Source organism: Perca fluviatilis, chromosome 18 (genome assembly GCF_010015445.1).
Source record: "Perca fluviatilis chromosome 18, GENO_Pfluv_1.0, whole genome shotgun sequence".
Lineage (NCBI taxonomy): Eukaryota > Metazoa > Chordata > Actinopteri > Perciformes > Percidae > Perca > Perca fluviatilis.
Window position 1 is genome coordinate 7943029 of NC_053129.1, and position 18812 is coordinate 7961840.

At 41.0% G+C, this 18812-nt stretch overlaps 1 protein-coding gene across 1 annotated transcript in view; it reads left to right on the forward strand.

Moving 5' to 3' along the window:
* The window catches only part of ptchd4 (patched domain containing 4), a 98945-nt gene that overhangs the window by 37068 nt on the left and 43065 nt on the right, over positions 1–18812 (forward strand). The window contains exon 2 of the mRNA XM_039781972.1: positions 3303–3798. Coding sequence (XP_039637906.1) covers positions 3303–3798 — 496 coding nt within the window. The remainder of the gene's footprint in view (positions 1–3302; positions 3799–18812) is intronic.

The window sequence follows — 18812 nt, forward strand, 5'->3', positions numbered from 1 at the left end:
GAGTGGGAATGACTTTAGAGACGTATCTCTTCTGAGGAGTCCAATATGTCCTATGACATATGTTGAAGTGGATGTACTGGTTATTTGGGTTTTTGGAACAGTGGAAAATGTTGTCCCAAACTGTCTCCCAATTAATTGCGTTCCCCTCCGGGCTCAGCTCTCGCTCCCATTTCTTTACTATTGGGAGTTCTCCTATGGATACTTCCATCAGATTAGCATACATCCTGGGCACTAATCCTCTCACAGGAAAATCAGCAAACCATTTAATGACGCATGCGCGTCAAGACTGTTCTCCCATGGTACTCCATAACATTTTAGGGCAGATCTTAAGCGCAGATAAAAGTAAAAGGATGTCCTGGGGACCTCAAAACTAGCTCACAGGTCTTCAAAATACCTTTTACCATACCTTTCTTATTGAATAGCTGGTCTAAAGTATAAATACCTCTGTCACTCCACTGCTTACAAGCAAAGGGTTTGTTACCTGACATTAAATGTGTATTGAACCATATTGGGGTGTTCAAATGCCACTTATTGGTGTACATAGTTGCTCCTCCACCTATTTAAAGTTGGTCAATGTGTTGGTGATAATAGGGCCATAGGCTAGCATACACTTTTTTGGACACACACCTGCAAAGGCAAGGTCTTGCAGTCTTACCGTGGATCTCCACCAGATGCGTAATGGCTCCGAAACGGCGGTGGAGTCATTAGGTTTCCATTAAAGTCAATGTGTGTATTTCCACTGGCTGCATAACGGCTGCGTTCCGACTGCGTCCCAGCTCTGGCTGTCCATAGCCCTCCGCAGCAGATACGCAGAGCTTCTGTTTTTGCCGGACGCCAGAGAGCTCCGCAGCAATTCAGCACACGGCAGATAGTGCGGGACAGGAAGTCGAGCACAGAAACAAAATAAATATCCATTTAATTTTCAAAATAAAATACACCGTGCTTTCCCTGCACTACACCTTGAAAACACAGCACAGAGTTGTTTCCCCTCTACTCCTTGAACTTGTGGGTCCTCGTGACTACAGCTGTCGGTCATGGCCGCAGCCATTCCACAACAAATCCGGATCTGGTAGGTATTGACGGACGGCGGAGCACGCAGCAGACACGCAGCGGAGCCGGTCCGCAGCCGTTACGCATCTGGTGTAAATCCCCGGTTAGACTTCCAGTGAGGTTTTGCTCTATTTCTCTCCATGGAACTGTAGATGAGGGGTCCAACACTCTGAGGGCCCGTAGCTGAAAGGCTCTGTGGTACACTTTAAGGTTGGAGAGGGCCAAGCCTCCCGTGTTTGTGGTACGTTGCAGGGTAGAGTATTTTAGCATAGGTTGTTTATTATTCCAAATATAATGCCGAATTAAGGTATCAAGTTTCTTCTAGAAATGTATTGGTGGGGCTAAGGGGATCATTGTACTTAAGAAATTCACACGAGGAACTATGTTCATTTTAACAACAGCAATCCTGGACCGCAGTGATGCCGGCCACACTGACCAATTGGCCAGATCCCTTTGAACACTACTTAATATAGTTTCATAGTTGTCCTGGACAACTCGCTGTAGCGATGCGTGTATAGTAATGCCCAAATATGTAATTTTGGTTTGGGTTAGTATTGTAACACTAATGGCTGATATCACATGCCTGTTGTTCAATAAAAGAAGATTAGATTTATTCCAGTTAATTTTATAGCCGGAGATTGAGCCAAATTCGTTGAAGATCTTAAGAAGTTTTGGAATAGAGTCCTCAAGATCAGAGATGTACAACAAAATATCATCTGCAAATAACGATATTGAGCTGCAATTGGATTTAATCTGGACATTACAGATTTTATTTTACTTGGGCTAACGGTTCAAGAGAGATTGCAAACAGTATGGGTGAAAGCGGGCATCCCTGTCGCGAGCCCCGCTTAATGGGAAACGGCTGAGAACGCAAGCCATTGGTTGAGACTATGGCCATGGGATTTGCATATAATGTATGCACCATGTCAATGAATTTGGCCCCCAAACCAAGCCTCTCCATTACTTGCCACAAGTAGTTCCACTATAGGCGGTCGAAAGCCTTTGATAGAAAAAGCCACTGATAAAACTGCTGCCAGTTTTTGGCTTCTTCTATTACATGAAATAGTCTGTGTACTTTGTCTGCAGCATGACGTTTTGGTATAAAACTTGATTGGTCGGGGTGGAGTAGCTTCTCGATAAAGTGCTCTAGGTGGAAAAATATGGTGTTTTTTGAAAATTAAACCAATGTAAAGCTATTCTGATATAACCTCTAAATACAGTTATGAACCTGAAAATGAGCATAATATGAGCACTTTAACTTCTGCCTTGCTAACTTGCATGAGCTACGAGCTTATGTAATAAGTTAGCTAAGGTTTAACAGGGGCATCATGGTCCTACAGGCTAATGTACTATACTTAATGGAGACACTCCAGGTGAACAGCTACAGTAAAATCTGTGTCTAATAACATTATCACTAATAATAAATAATAACTAAACATATCAGCACAGAACTTTCCAAGTTAATGAGTTAAGAGTCTCCTTAAATGTTAGGTTAAAATATGTAGATTAATTTAAGTAGAAATCTACAGATGTAGCCTAAAATAAATACCATCTAAATGTGTATTTTGGAAGTTTTACTTTCATTAGAGTAAAAGAAGACATGGAAGCAACATAGACCAAAATCTCTAAATTGACATGAAAAAGTGTCCTACATTAAACAGTAAATTTTTCATTATTGGTGTAGCGTTATTTCCTGAAAAAAAAAAGATATTTTTAAGTTTTATTTATTCCAATAACATTAAATTGACTTTAATTGATTTATTGCCATTTGCAAAATAAACAAAACTATTTCCCTCTCCTTGGTGCAGTCACTTATTCTAAATATATACTTGAAACTAGTAGCATAGTAAATATGCACATTGTGGCAGAGTTTCCTTTGCTGTTTGTGATTAACCTGGTGAATATTAAAAAATGTCTCCATGGGAACTGATTATTTTGTTAAGTATTTATTAAATCTATTAAACAATTGCGTAAGGGGAATAAGATAAATTGATATGGTAGTCAGAGTTGTGTTAATATATTTAATGTTTTGTTTAAATTTCAAATAAATAATTATTCATTAACTATTAGGCCTTTTTTTTTTCTTGAGCCCCTGCCGCCCAAAATGTCTGTGCATGTCCCTGGTCTGCTGTCAAGGCCAAGATAACTGGTTTCAAGTCAGATTGGGTAGAGCATTTTAAACAGGTCGAATGATGTATTTTTGTGAAAACTCTTATTAGAGCTAATGTCAGATATTTGTAAATCCCCAACAGGATGGCCGTGTGTCCTTCATAGGCCACCAGCTGGGCGGTGTGTCCTTCTCGGCCAACAGCCGCGACCAGCAGGTTAAGTTTGCCCGCGCTGTCCAGATCACCTACTACCTCCGCAACCACGGACCGGTGGTGCAAGATGCCATCGCCGAACGCTGGGAGAACGAATTCTGCACCCTGGTCAGCCGGCTGTCCATGGCCGAGGCGCCCCATGCGCCGGACCAGCTCCACATCCAGTCGCTCACGTCCTTCAGTCTGTGGCGTGACTTCCACCAGACGGGAGTGCTGGCCAAGGGCGAGGTGCTGGTCAGCCTGGTGCTGGTGCTCCTGGCCGCCACCATCTCCAGCTCCATGCGGGACTGCCTGAGGGGGAAGCCGTTCCTGGGCCTGCTGGGCGTGCTCACCATCTGCATTGCCAACGTGACAGCTGCAGGGATCTTCTTTATATCCGACGGGAAGTTCAACTCTACACTGCTGGGGATCCCATTCTTTGCCATGGGTGAGTTGAAGCAAGGGTTGTGTGACTGATACTGCCTGTGTGTGTGACTGATACTGCCTGTGTGTGTGTGTGTGTGTGTGTGTGTGTGTGTGTGTGTGTGTGTGTGTGTGTGTGTGTGTGTGTGTGAGTGTTGTGTGTGTGTGTAGTGGTTGGTTAAGGGGCTTATCAGGGGTTGACACTCATATCATTGTGATGGGCTTTTTCTCGGAGGGGATGCCGGCAGTTCATTGTAGTTCCATGTGTGTGTTAGTGTGGACCTTGCAGCTGCATTTGTGTAGCACATTCTTTCGTCAGGTAACTTTCTGTGACTTTTGCATTAAGGACATATTCAATTTTTTACTGAGCTTCAAGTGATGTTATCCCCAGTGTAGTGGATTTGATAATAAACTCTATTATAGTGTATATCAACCACAAGAGAAGCAACACAAGGCTAACACATCAGACTCCCGGGAAATGGAAAAGTGCTGGAATTATATTTCAGTGGTTTCGCACACAAACACTGGTTGTTGAGTAAGCAAAGAAAGTGCTTTTTGGGTAAACTTGAACTGATAAAACTTCTGTAGTCATCAAAATGTATTAATGTGACACACTGTAGCACAGCCTTTGTGTTTAGGGACAAGGCATTAGGGATTTCAGTGGCGAGCATGACTTGTAAGGCTGAAGGTTACAGTATAGCATGGGGATGAGGTATAACCTTCTGAAGGAATTACAGGCTAGATCTTTTAAAAGTAATGAATTTGGATATTAAAAAATAGCTTTGTACATCTGGTTCCATTAATCATTAAATAAAACCCCCAAACTACAGTATATCATCATGACTGTTTCTAGTGGTGATTAAGACATTACATTGGCCTTTGGAAGTACTAATCATTTTTGTGATGACTCATTGCAAAAGCTAAAACCTTTTAAGATTTATTTGTTTTGCCTTGATTAGATAGTGACAGTGTAGATACAGACGGGGGGGGGGGTGTCGACATCCAGTGGTGTCTAGCTGGAATCATACTGACTTTGCAGTTGTATGGTAATAACTAGGCCACCAGCACTGGGTTGCTCCAGCTGTGTGGAGGTTCAACAGCGGAAATAGTTCGAATGAAGGCATACGCTATAACTTAAATACTACACCTAGCCCATAGTAGGTGTAGTCTGCAGTAAAATAGCAGTTGTCGTTTTGATGGCTGTTTTGCGTCGGACATCTCTCTGGGATAGATTACACCCCTTTGATATTTTTGATGATTTGAATTAATACTCACGCTTTCATTTTCCTTGAGCAGAGATATAGAGCGGAGATCTTTAACAGGCTCCTTTGCATCGAAAGCAGCCAGTTGAGGTGGTTTGGGCATCTAGTAAGGATGCCCCGTGGGCGCCTCCCTAGGGAGATGTTCCAGGCATGTCCAGCTGGGAGGTGGCCTCGGGGAAGACCCAGGACTAGGTGGAGGGATTATATCTCCAACCTGGCCTGGGAACGCCTCAGGATCCCACAGTCGGAGCTGGTTAATGTGGCTCGGGAATGGGAAGTTTGGGGTCCCCTGCTGGAGCTGCTGCCCCCGCGACCTGACCCCAGATAAGCGGACAAAGATGGATGGATGGATCTTTAACAGGGGGGTCCGGGACCCCTAGGGGGTCCTCAGAGTTACTGCAGGCGGGCCTTCAAGTTATTGTTAACTTTTGAAAGTTTTTTCAAAAATTAAAATGTCTTGACATGAATCAAACATATTATTAGCAACTATAAATCCCCACCGATGATAACTGGCTCATAAGGTAGTCACCAAGCCCATCCACAGATACAGTTCATCGTAAGGATTCACTGTGCCACATGTATGTTTAACATTAAAAGATGATTTATAAAATCATGCCAACAACGTGGGAAAAATCCCACAAATTTGAAAGTACATTTGAGAAGCGCGCACAAGGAGTCTAACCTAGCTTACCTTAACAAGGTAAAGGAGAACGCAAAGCCCCCTTTAACCAAAACAGAAGCTAACCCCGGTACAGGGCATGGATGTATGGGTACAGGGCATGGATGTATGGGTACAGGACCAGGCAGCATGACGGAGACAACCGCAGGACAGAAAACACTACATGCGTGATTTCACCGGCGACCCGATAGCAGCTGGTTAGTAAATACGCAGGAGCACCACAAGCGGGAGGAAGAGGGGGTTAATATGTGTGTTGATACTGGGATGTCTACACAACTGTGTGAGTCGATTGACTTCAAAAAGTTATTACTTTTTCTGACCTTTTTGAATCTTGCCCCTTACAAATAACCCATATTACAAAAAAGACTAAAACTAACAAAAACTAAGCATTTTCAAAAACTAAAAACTAAACTAGCAAACCCACTTTAAAAACTAATTAAAACTAAACTGAATTTGAAAACAAAAAGTCAAAACAAAATAAAAATAAAAACTAATGAAAAATGAGAAACTATAATAACCTTGTCACCAACGCACTTCCTAGGAGCCCTGCAGAAAGCGTATGTACTTTCCCCATTTTCTAGTGTAGGCATCCAATCTGGCAAAATGTTTCAACATGATCTCACAGAATTCTGTGAAATGAACACGGCCCCTTAACTCAAAATCGGTGGCAGTTTCACAGAATCGCAAAACATTTCGTGATGGGCCCACGGAAGAATTCCGTGAAATGAACACGGATTGCCGAAAATTCAGTGATGGGCCCACGGAAGAATTCAGTTAAATAAACACAGCCCCTTAAGTTAAGGAAAAGGTCATGGGTGGGCTTATGGTTCCGTGACACGCATGAAGAACGGGATGGTTGAGTTCAAAAAAAGATCGTGGGTGGGCTTACGGTTCCGTGACACACGAAAAGAACGGGATGGTTGGGTTTAGGAAAAGAAGAAAGCGACTTTAGGAAACGTGACATGCGGGACACAAACCCTGGTCTCCTGGATGAAAGTCCAGTGTTTGACCCATCCACCACCCCAACCAACCTCCGAATTTCAGCCTTACATACTACTCGCTACCTTAGTCGCTCTTAATACTACGTCATCTTCTCATTGACTTTACATCGAATTTTCGCTCATTCCGTGCCACCACCACGTAATGAGCTGTTAACAGTTCATGATCATTTCACGGAATTCTGTGAGACCAGAGGCCTGTACTACGAAGCAAGATTTAGCGTTACTGAGGTAACTTAAGGTTCAACCAAAGAACTTCTAATATACCAAGAAGTTCCACTCCCTCGTTACTTCCGGGTTCTGAACTGGTTGCAGTTCCACCAGAGTTCCATATAGGGGGCGCTCCCAGGCCAGTGCAGAATGAATGGGGCTCTATGGAGCTATACCCCTCAAAACCCACTTTTCTCAGGATATAATTTTTTGTCTAGTAATTTGAATGTTGCATTCGAAAGGGGAGGCTAAAAAAATACACACTGCTGTGTGTTAGATTTTTTTAAAGTCACTTTTTTGTTCTAAAAAGCCTTTTAAAATGTCAATGACGTCATACACATATACGACCAGAGATACTGCTTTACGGCAAGCTCTGAGTCGCTTCCTTTGTTCTCTCGAGGCATCAACAACACAGCTAACAGGTAAGGCTCTCCTTGTTAATACATGTGCTAGAAAGAGGTTTGCTAACGTTTTAAAGACCACACCGAAATATTCACTCTGATATTTCAGGCTCTGCTTCTGATGCCGTCAAGCGGGATCTCCGATCGTAATCACTCCTTCACTGACCAATCAGCATTCATTAGCAGAATGCTAGCGTGTTATGGGCTACAACGACTCACCCTGTAAGAAATCAAAAGGACATAAGTACTCGTTCATTCAACTTTCGACCTATAACCCATGTTGAACTTGCAAAAACTACAATCAAATCTGAGGTTTCTCAACGACAATCAGGCGAAAGAGACAAATTTAGCCGTCTAGCTCCATAGAGTCCCATTCATTTTGCACTGGACCGCAATCACCCCCAGTGGAACTCTGATGGAACTGCAACCAAAATCCGGCACAATGGGGCTGAATAGGGAGTGGAATGGCTTTCCGTAGACGGCTTTGGTTCAACCCAGGATTTTCTACCACGACAGTGGATTAGTTGTTACTGGGTTCAATCGCCGTGGTAACTTATGCTGAATGCCTAACCTGGTCGGGAGCAGGTTAAGTTGTAGATCAGAGATCAACCGGTGTAAAAGCCCCCGCCTAGTGGCGTCACCGTTCTTATAGAAGATCAGGCAGAGCTCGGTGCGCAGAGAGAGAGAGAGGGAGAGAGAGAGGGAGAGGGGGAGAAAGGGGTGCGCACATAAAAGTTAAAACATTTAGCTAGAGACAGACAACCCCGTTAGCATTCCCTGATGGGTATATTTATGAAATGCATAGATTGTAATGGTAGGGAATTACATATCGGCTCGGCTTCTTGAGCCGTGTGTTGCCAATCCGCACATTTGTTTGACTTATGTTTTTATATATTTTATTTGCTCACACAATCAATGGCTTCCCACTGCCAGGGTTGCAACTGAAATAATAGGCTAAAGCAACGGCAGTTTATGGAAAGTGCACAAGTGTAATTATGGTCAGACCTTGTGCCTAACTGATGGGGAAGTGATATTGATAAGCGTTGTGATTTACGCATCTACAGCGTCGGCTATTTTTTTTTGCCAGCTTTCCTTCCTGTTTTAGGAAGCAGCAACTGTATTGCGTTTTGCCTGCAAAACCGTGTCTGTGTTCTTCATATTTATATAGAATTATAATTTCCTCTTCTTATGTAAAATATGCGGCTCTGTTAGATGTTTGCGATTGGTCGTGCTGTGCAAACACCGCCTCTTTTATGTGAACGCACGCGCCGCTGGATTGGGAAACCCTGGGTTGATTGAACTGGTTATTAACCACCGTCGTGACACGGGTTATGCGAGACCGTGGTTGTTAGGTTAGGTGAAGCCAGATAACTGAAAGAAATCCAGGGCATGTTGATCTTGATTCGTAGTAAAGGCCTCTGGCTGACTGTTTGTATGACATATTTTCAAATGCTGCAACTCTAGCCATTTCACAAGCCTCACACATTGTCTTATTTTTGGGCATTTTTTTAGGCCTTTACATCCCAGCTTAGACTTGAAAGGGGAGAGAGAGGGGGAATAATAACAATAATAATAATAATAATAATAAATTGAATTTGTATAGCGCTTTTCAAGGACTCAAAGTCGCTTTACAGGGCAAGGTAGAAAACAAAGACAAAACAAAACAAGATTCAGGCACAGATGAAAAGGGGGGGCTATGGATAGGCAGAGGTGAAGAGATGGGTCTTGAGGCGGGACTGGAAGATGGTGAGGGACTCAGAGGTGTGGATCTCTTGGGGGAGGGAGTTCCAGAGCCTGGGAGGCCAGGCTCTGTCCCCAAAACTGCGGAGGTTGGACTTGTGGATGGAGAGGAGACCAGCTGAGGTGGATCTGAGGGAACGTGAGGGTTGGTAGGGGGAGAGGTCAGTGAGGTATGATGGGGCCAGATGGTGCAGGGCTTTGTAGGTAAGGACCAAGATTTTGTAGGTGATCCGGTGGGAGATGGGAAGCCAATGGAGTTGTTTTAGGACTGGAGGGATGTGGTGCAAGGATTTGGTGCGGGTGATGAGTCGGACAGCTGCGTTCTGGACCAGTTGGTGTTGGTTGATGTGGGTAGAGCTGATGCCAAGGAGAAGTGAGTTGCAGTACTCCAGTCGGGAGGGTAAATGGCGTGAATGAGTCTTTTAGCAGTGGGGGGTGTGAGAGAGGGTGTGATTTTGGCGATGTTGCAGAGGTGAAAGAAGGCGGTTTCAATGACATGGCGGATATTCGGCTCAAGGGAGAGGGTGGAATCAAAGATCACGCCAAGGTTGCGGGCCTGGGGATATGGGGAGACAATGGTGCCGTCAATGGTGAGAGTGGGGTTATTGATTTTGCTAACATTAAATGCGTTAGAAATGAATCATGGGTTGACCGCGATTTCACTTGGTTGTATATGAGAGGTTGTAGTGAGCTCACTTTTGCTGCTAGGATGAAGACTACGGTATTATATTAAACAGGAAAACATCAGGCATGCATTGGTACCACTCTAAATGTGCTAACAAACAGGGAAGGGGGCTAAATAATTCACCAAATTTAACCTAAAGTTTAACCAAAAAATCCTAGCTTGCACTTTCTGTCTGTCAGGTTTACTATTGTGGAACTGGCAAAGACCTGGTAGTTGTTTGTGAAAGCTTCACAGACAAAATTGATAGGGCCTAGTAATTTTCATCATTTAACAGCCTTAATATGAATCAAAAGTGTAATATGACATTGAGAAAATATTAAATAGGTTATTCAATGCTAATTCTTTAACACAAAGCAACACATTATATACATTTATATTTTAATATAACTCTCAGTGTAGTTTTGGTATAGGCCTACAATATATCTAACCCCCATGTTCAGGTACAGCAAGTAGCCTACTTTATCTCTGAAAGTGTTGTCAGTAATACTCTGTACTGTTTTATAATTACAAGTTTGTGTAATTTGGGGTTTCTGAAGCCAGTGACATTTCATTATTTGTATTTTATTTTCAATGCAGATGTAATGGCATTGTACATTTTTTGTTTTTATTTGAAGGCTGAGGCTTCATTAATAAACACAACCCCAATTATCATCATTGGTTTTGAGATGTTACTTGCTGTGAATACCTTGTCTGATAGGCTACAGTATTGTGGCATAGTATCAGGACATCCTGGCTAGAGTCTGTCGCGCACGGCTAGGGGCGAATGGCCGGATGATGGGCCTATTTGGGAGAAAGTCCAGGGCTGTTTTTTAGCCCCTGCCAGTGTTTGTAATTATTTGGTCTAGTCAACAAACCAACCTACAGTAAGTACGTTGCCATGAAAATGATGTCCTTTTCACAATTTAAAATTAATATTTTGCATAACAGACAAAAAAAAAAAAATTTTTTTTTTTTTTTTTAAAAAAAAAAAAATTATACAAAAAAAAAAAAAAAAAAATATTTTTTTTTTTTTTTTTTTTTTTAAGTTAAAAAGGTGGTTGGGGGGGGGGGAAAACAAGCCGCAGAGAAGGGGGGAAAAAAAAAAAAAAAAAAAAAAAAAAAAAAAAAAAAAAAAAAAAACCACCCCCCCCCTAGGAGGAGAGAGGGAGGAAAGGGGTGTGGGGGGGGGGGGGGAGAGAAAAAAAAAAAAAAAAAAAGAAAAAAGAAAAAAAAAAAAAAAAAAAAAAAAAAAAAAAAAAAAAAAAAAAAATATTTTTTTTTTTTTTTTTTTTTTGTTGGGGTTTTTAGTTTGTTGGGGTTTTGGGGCTCCGCCTCGCGTAAAAGAAAAAAAAAAAAAAAAAAAAAAAAAAAAAAAAAAAAAAAAAAACCAAACCCTCCCCGGAAAGAAAAAAAAAAAAAAAAAATTTTTGGGGTGGGTTGGTGAGAAAGGAAAAAAAAAAAAAAAAGAAAAAAGAAGAAAAAAACAAGAGGGAGAAAAATGCATGTGATGTATAGGAGTGAACAAAAGGAGGGTGTAGAGGAAGAGGGAACAGACAGAGACAGATACAGAGGGGAGAGGTAGAGTAGAGGGGAGAAAGTCACATAGAAAGGGAGGAGGTTGAGAAGGGCATAGGAGATGGAGAGGACTTGATTAAGTCTGTAATTTCATGTGACAGGACCTCAAAGGCAGCAGATGTCCACCCTCCTCCTGGGAGGTCCTGCCTGAGACACACCCCTATCACTATATCAACGCCACATTGGGGCAGACACTAAGAACTGAAAAGGATACTGATACCTAAGCTGTAATGGCAGTGTGGCGCCCCCTGCTGAGACGTTATCATTAGGGTTGATAAAAAGTAGGCGTTGAAAAGTTATCTTATGAGTTTAAAATTATGGTTTTATTATGATATTTTAAGCCATCATAGCAGAAATTCAGATAAAAAAGCAACAATGCCAGGAACAAAGATTTTTATTACTATTGTTTTTTTTTTCCTCTTGATTTTTTACATCACGTCATATGAGGGACTTGCTGTGAAAACACACCGGGCGTGTAAGGGTAACCCGCGAAACGTAGACACGTGACCGATCGCGCGCCTGGCCATTCGTACCGGGCATGTATTTCTCCACGCTGGTCACAAAGCAATCCTTCTCCGCTCTCTCTCTTCTTCGATAGAAAGAGACAGGATGAGTGGGGAAAACTGTGGTAATTGTAGCCTAAATGTGTGTGTGTGTGTTTGTGTGTGTGTGTGTCACTCTCTCTGTCCGTGTGCCTGATCGCGTGTCTCGCTGTGAGAAGTCAAGACAGCCAAAATCACCATGAACCTAGGCGTGTTATTTTGAAATGTGTTTTATTTTTGTAAAGCATCCGGCTACACTGTGGTCTTCCTGTATGTGATTACCTGCCTGGCTTGACACATTCGCTCGCGCAAGAAATAGAGGTGACACTGAAAAGATCGCTGCAGTGCGCGGGCCGACGATAACATGGGCGCCAAAATACTTTGCGCGACGCGGCTTTGCGCCGACGCGGCTTTGCGCGACGCGGCTTTGCGCAACGCTTACGTCCCCGCTGTGTTTTCAGTGTTAGTATCCTTACAGCGCACTCTGTGGTAGTAGGCTGTAGTGAGTCTTCCATAGGGATGGGTATGAGTAAAATATATAGAAAGTGAGATGAGATGAAATGAGAAATATACATGAATGTCGTGCATTTAGTATGACGTCATTATATGGACTGATTTTCTCTCAGCACCCCCTACTCTGACTGACTTCCAGCGTACCTTCAGGTGATTGTCGCTGTACCATGTGACGAATCTCACCTCTACTCTTCTGTACATGTAAATATAGTCTTTAAGTGAAGACAGCATCTCACTGGAAATTATTCACTGGAATCATACATATAATTACTTTTCGTCAAAAAATAGCTTACATTTAGGGTTCAAGGATTTTTTATTGCCATGTGCACAACAATAACAGAAGTACTTGATGGAAATGAAAACCCTAGGCATCAGGCTTTTAATGACATTTAATAAATTTTATCAAATTCCTTCAACGTCTTTACTACATTAATGAGTCTGGAGAGACATGGCTGTAAACTGAAACTTGACTGGTTGGCGGAGTATTCAACCGGCAGGTGGTAATTCTAGTTTCTTGAAATTCTTGCTTGAAAAATCAGGGTTGTATTATATTTGAGGTGTAGCCAATTTTTACTTGTAGACAAGTTTTATTCACAACATAATTTTTTTTAATGTAAAAAGTGTCTCTTACAAAGAGTGTTGCATTGCATGTGTTGTTGTTGTAGCCTTAATGTTGCTAGGCTAGTGAATGTCCTCAAGTCTGTTTAGAGTGTGTTTTATAGTTAGTCAGCACTAAAAGTGTTTCATTAGCCCAGCCCTTGAGCGCCTATGTCCAGTTTCTCCATTTAGAGGAGGACATTAAAACTGCCTCACAAAAATGTGTCATATCAGATGTAGGGATGTCACGATCGCAAAAATCTAGTAGTCTGTACCGATATTAACATTTGAAAATTATAAAAAAACACAACAATAATGGCAACTACGGATGTCACAAGACCAGAAATTTATGGAAAAAACAAAAACTAAATCCCATTTCCTCCTTTATAACGTTTGTTTTAGGATAACAAGGATAGCACTTGGGGGGGTGGGGGGGGGGGGGTTGGGACAGTGTCATGTCACTCTTTTTTTAAGTGTCACTTGTTATTTTTTTCTTCAACTTTCTGTTTTTTGGTGATGAGTGGAAGGGGCAAAGCGAGCGTGATTTACATTTAATCTGGAGAAAACATCAGTCTTCTGGACCCAGAGCACGCTGCTTTGAAACCTGGCCTCACAGCTAGCAACGGGTAACGTCTTCCATGGTGGTCTTCCATTCCACTGGTGCCTAAACAACCTGTATCTACCAGATGGAATAGCAACAGGGATTTCGGTGCCTCATTTCGGTGTCACTTGAATGCCTGTGCTGCTCTCTGATGCTCTGAAACAGACATTACAGGCAACAGAAGCATCGCTGTAACACTGTTACACTTGGCAGCAGGAAATGTTTTCCTACCGTTAGCTAGTAGCTGGATTAAATACGGCTAAAATGCTGACAGCTAAACGGTGTAAAGTTTGACTGTATTTCACTTTAGAGGGTTAAAACACCAGGACGGTCAGACCAACGGTCTGCAGCTTAGACACAACCTATGGTCACTGATGTTGTCGGAAAAACAACACAGACAAGACTAAATGCTGCGTTTACTTTAAAACTGGTAAACCACGTGGTGCATTCAAAGTTATTGTAAAATACCCCTTTCTCATCTGTTTTTGTCGTTTAACAGCAATTTACAGGTGACATAAGTTATTATTGTTATAAGTTATTGTTGTTACATTATTAATAGCCTAAATCATTTAAATTCCCCCCTTTTTTGTGCTGATTTGAAAAATGACCCAATCCGTGACTCAAAACCATGATCCGATCTGTATTTCACAATGATTAAATGACTGTTTATGTAAATGGAGTCTCGTTGGTTTGGCGATTTTGGGGCTGTTAATGTTAAACAGCAAGATCCTTTGTCATTACTTAGATTCCTCATTGGGGCGACAGAAACTACACACTTTAGCTTTAAAAGTTGCTCTTTAATTAACTGTTTCCAGTTTATATTCATTGTCAGTTAGTTGGCATTAAAAGGCTTTTAATCCAAATTTTTGTAGGAATATTTTAACTTCACTGTTATTCTTTGTGCTAGTAAGTTAGCCTGCAGCTTCTGATATCTGTTGGCCACAATCAGGCCTGCCATCAGGGGACAGATGACCCATGCAAAAACTATGGTGCTGGAATGGGTTGGATGAAGATTTTGTCCCCGTCCATAATTTCTGACAGCGGCCCTAACAAACATCTTTGCTAAAGCAGAGGTACACACCATAGGCGACACTAGGCTATTTTTAGGGGTGCTGAAGCACCCTTAAACTCATCTCAGCACCCCTGAAAAATAAAGTCCTTATCATTGTGATTTTGTGAAATCGTTTAGTGCTCAAACGTTATTACTTTTGCAAACCTGATTTTAGCGATTGAATAGGATGAATGACAACAGGCTCAGCTCAGTTGTAGCCTAAAGTCAACAGCCTATCTGCGATTCCCTGAACGAGGGCGCCTCAGCCTACTGTTCAGTCAGCGCAGATAACTTTGGGGAATTCGGTCGTCAGAATACTACTACAACCACTGAAAAGGTACGTCTAATGGAGTGAAAATTAAATCTAATCAAATTAGCACGTTAAGTAGGCTACAGGTGTAGTATTTGTGGAACCAATCTGATTCCCTGATCACAGTGATGGCAATTATAAATGAATTAGCCTAGCTTATTCACCACGGAGTACAATTTTGTTGTGCAATGTTAGATAAAATTTCTAACTGTAGGCAAATGTAGCTTAGGAGTAGCCTACAATCAGTTTTAAAGTGTGCTATTAATAGCCTGCCGTAACAAGCACCGCTAAAAATAGCATATAGCGCCGCCGCCTATGCTGCAGTTACCTCCCTACCAGACACTTTCTTATTTTTAACTGTCAATGCCAATGAAAAATAAATAATTCGACCTGAAGGATCATCAGACTCATTCATATCAGAACTGGAACACCAAACCCTGACTCACAGTCTGTTTCCCCATAGATGGATATACTTTTCTTTTTTTTATAGAAAACAGCCAGGTTCAGGTGAGAAAGTATAAGATAAGCCTTAAACATTATCCCACTGCACTGAACAGCAACCCCATATTCACATATGTTATAAATAGGTGAATTTATAACCTTTGGTAGCCTACACGATGCATTCTCTGTTGATTAGTCGATTACATTTGCCTTCTGGTTGACAGCACAAAGGAGTGAGGAGAATAGAGAGGGAGAAGGGCAGAGAGAGCAAGATGAACAAGGTGAGAAAATGGCTAGGTAGCCTATAAGACATATATACGTCTTAAGTATTGCCCCTTGAACTTTTGACCTTTGCCACATTTCATCAAATAAATATAATTTTGTAAATCACACAATAAAATAAGTACGAAATTTATTGGTATTTCAATTTAATAATATTTCAAAATATCCCTTAATTAATACTTGTACACTTTGCTGCGAACATTAAGTCGTGGTATTTCTACAGTTTTCAATCGAGACTGACATTTGCCCATCTCAAACCGCCGAGCTCAGTAGTTGGATGGAGCGTTTAACAATTTCTTCACATCTGCTTTTTACCATTTTTAATAGTTTTTGGTGAAGTCAATTGCAGACATTTTGAAGAAACCAATGATGTCACCACCATGTTGCAGTGGTTTTAGTTGAGGTTGTTTTAATACTTTGGAATTTTTTGTTCCACATTTTTCATTATTTTTATAATTTAGATATTATAGTAGGACTACTGTGTTTTGTTTTCTCTTTGTTTGAAGATAATTTTCTAGTTGATTACAAAATGTTTTGTATATGATTGTCAGTGATACAATGGAGGGAGGGGGATAGAGGGAGAGAGGGGGATGGAGAGAGAGTGGACAAAGAGGGGGACTTGGAAGAACCAGGTGAGAAAGTGAACGTATATTGTACAGGCAAAAACACTTAAAACACTTAAAATATTCCATTCATGCTCTCATGAAAAAGAGATGTTGGATCCTCCCCATCTGGTTCAGAGGCATTATTAGATTAGATTATTCATCATTTAGCTGTATAACCATATCAGTTTCTATCAATGATGTAAATTAAAAAGTTGAAAATTAACAGCAGAAAAAAACATGAATAATCCTGTCTAAAAATATGTTAAGTCTTATTTTACCAGTTCAAGGTATGTGCAGGGGCGTAGCTAAACATTCTGGGCCCTGTAGAAAGGCATTTTCTATGGGCCCCTCCCTGCATCCACAGCTATTAATTCTAGCATCTTTTTGGGCCCTCCTCACATGAGGGCCCTGGGTACTGAGTCCCCTTTTCCCCCCCAGTCCGACGCCCCTGGGTATATGTGCTGCAATAATCATGCTTTGTAGTTGCCATCTTTTTTTCACAGCAGATGCCTTGAATCTGTTGATAGTTTGTCATAATTGCATGTCTCAATCTGTCTATTTCTTTCTCCAAAACTCACCAGAAGTCATGATTTAAGGGTTTTAAAAAAAAAGAAATCTCCCCAAAGGTCAGATCCTAGAATCGCCCCTGGTACACACAGTAATTTTGCAGTTATATGATTAATTCGTGCTGGTTATATACCAGCCTAATTACCAGCCTGTAGATCTACTTATCTTATCTGAATATAGTCTCCCTGGCTTTTTAGCTTGTTCTAGCTCCCTTCATCTCCTCCGTGGAGACTACAATGATACTTGGTATCATAGAGTGCTATTTAAAGCCACTATGTGTAGAATTGTTATGTTATCATAAAACCTTTTGTCATAATTATGGTGGTAGAGGCTTATGTTTGTAGAAAACAATAAGTGCCACAGTGTCTTTTTAAATATCTCCACTTAATGCTACACATAGATACTTAAATGTTACCTGAATCACTGACTAATATTAAATAGTATGTTTATTTATTTAGAAGCTTTCAAGAGCAGATGTTAGAAAGTGCTTCACAACTAAAGACTGAACAAAAACAAGTCTTAACAAATTAGAGCTGTCAATCTTCCTCTGTAATACCATTCAAATTTGTTAATTTTTTTGAATATTCAGACATTTGTATAATGAATGCTCAAATGCAGCCTGTTATTAATATGTTTAGTTTAGTTTATTTATTTCAAAACGGGACAGTGTAAATTAATGAACATTTTGAAGAATGTAAATATACAGGATTATAGCCAAAGGCTAATTTCCATCCTTAGTCCCTGACAGGTTGATGGTCCTCATAAGTTTAACTTAAAGTGCCCATATTATGAAAAAAAAAACACTTTCTGGGATTTGGGGTGTTCTTTTGTGTCTCTGGTGCTTCCACACGCACACAAACTTTGAAAAAACCCCCGACAAATCCATCCATGCTGTTTTGAGTGAGATACAGTTTCTGAATGTGTCCTGCCTTCAGTCTCTGGGTGAGCTGTTCAAAATCACCACAACTGTTAGCTCGTAGCGTTAGCGTTAGCATGCTAACGCTAGCATGCTACCTCGTTCTCAATAGCAAAGCACTGCTACAACACACACAAGTTCACCATAATCTACAAAAGAACTACTTACATGTGCGCCCTCATTTAGAAGTCTCCCAGCTAATCCTGCCTTGTAACTGACCGAAGTTGGAGAAACAACCTTTCTTTTACTATGGAGCTAGCTAGCTGACATGATCTACATCTGAGCTACTGCGCATGTGTGAGTGCAATCAAAGATAGTACAGAAGAAGAAGAAGAAGCAGTACAACAAAAATATGGTGTTTTTTTAAAATTAAACCATGTAAACCTATTCTGGTACAACCTTAAAATACAATTATGAACCTGAAAATGAGCATAATATGGGCGCTTTAAATAAATAAAACAAATCAGCATATAACATCACAATAAAAAAAATACATAAATTACAGATCAACAACAGAAGACAAATTTGTTATGGTTTCAGTATTTTGCTTTGTATTTTGTTCCATTTTTGTTGCCTGTTTGTAGTTTTCTGTATGTTTCCTGTTGATTCTGTATTTTTCTGTTCCCTGTTGTGCATTTCCCTGTTCATGTTCTGTTTCCTGTTTTATTTTGATAGTCTTTTCTCTGTCTTGTCATGTCTAGTTTTACTTCCTGTGTTTTCCCACCTTTGTTGATTACCCTGTCTCTCCTAATGTGTTTCACCTGTTGTATCACCTGTGCCTCGTTTGTTCATTACCTCATGTAGTTAACCCCCGTGTTCCCTTTGTCTCGTGTCACATCATTTTGAGTTTGTGTTGGTTCTTGTTTGTTCCTGCCTGTGTCTTGCCTGTCAGCTTATGCATGTTATCTCCTGTCACCGTTGCTTTTGATTTCTCCCTGTGTGGTTTAGTGAGTTTTTCCAGTCTCTGTACTGCTGTTTTTTGGTATATTAATAAATCCGGAAGTTCACACCATCTCCTGCCTGCCTGCCTGCCTCTCCCTGCATTTGGGTCCTCTTATCTCCCGCGAACCACAACACAAATTACT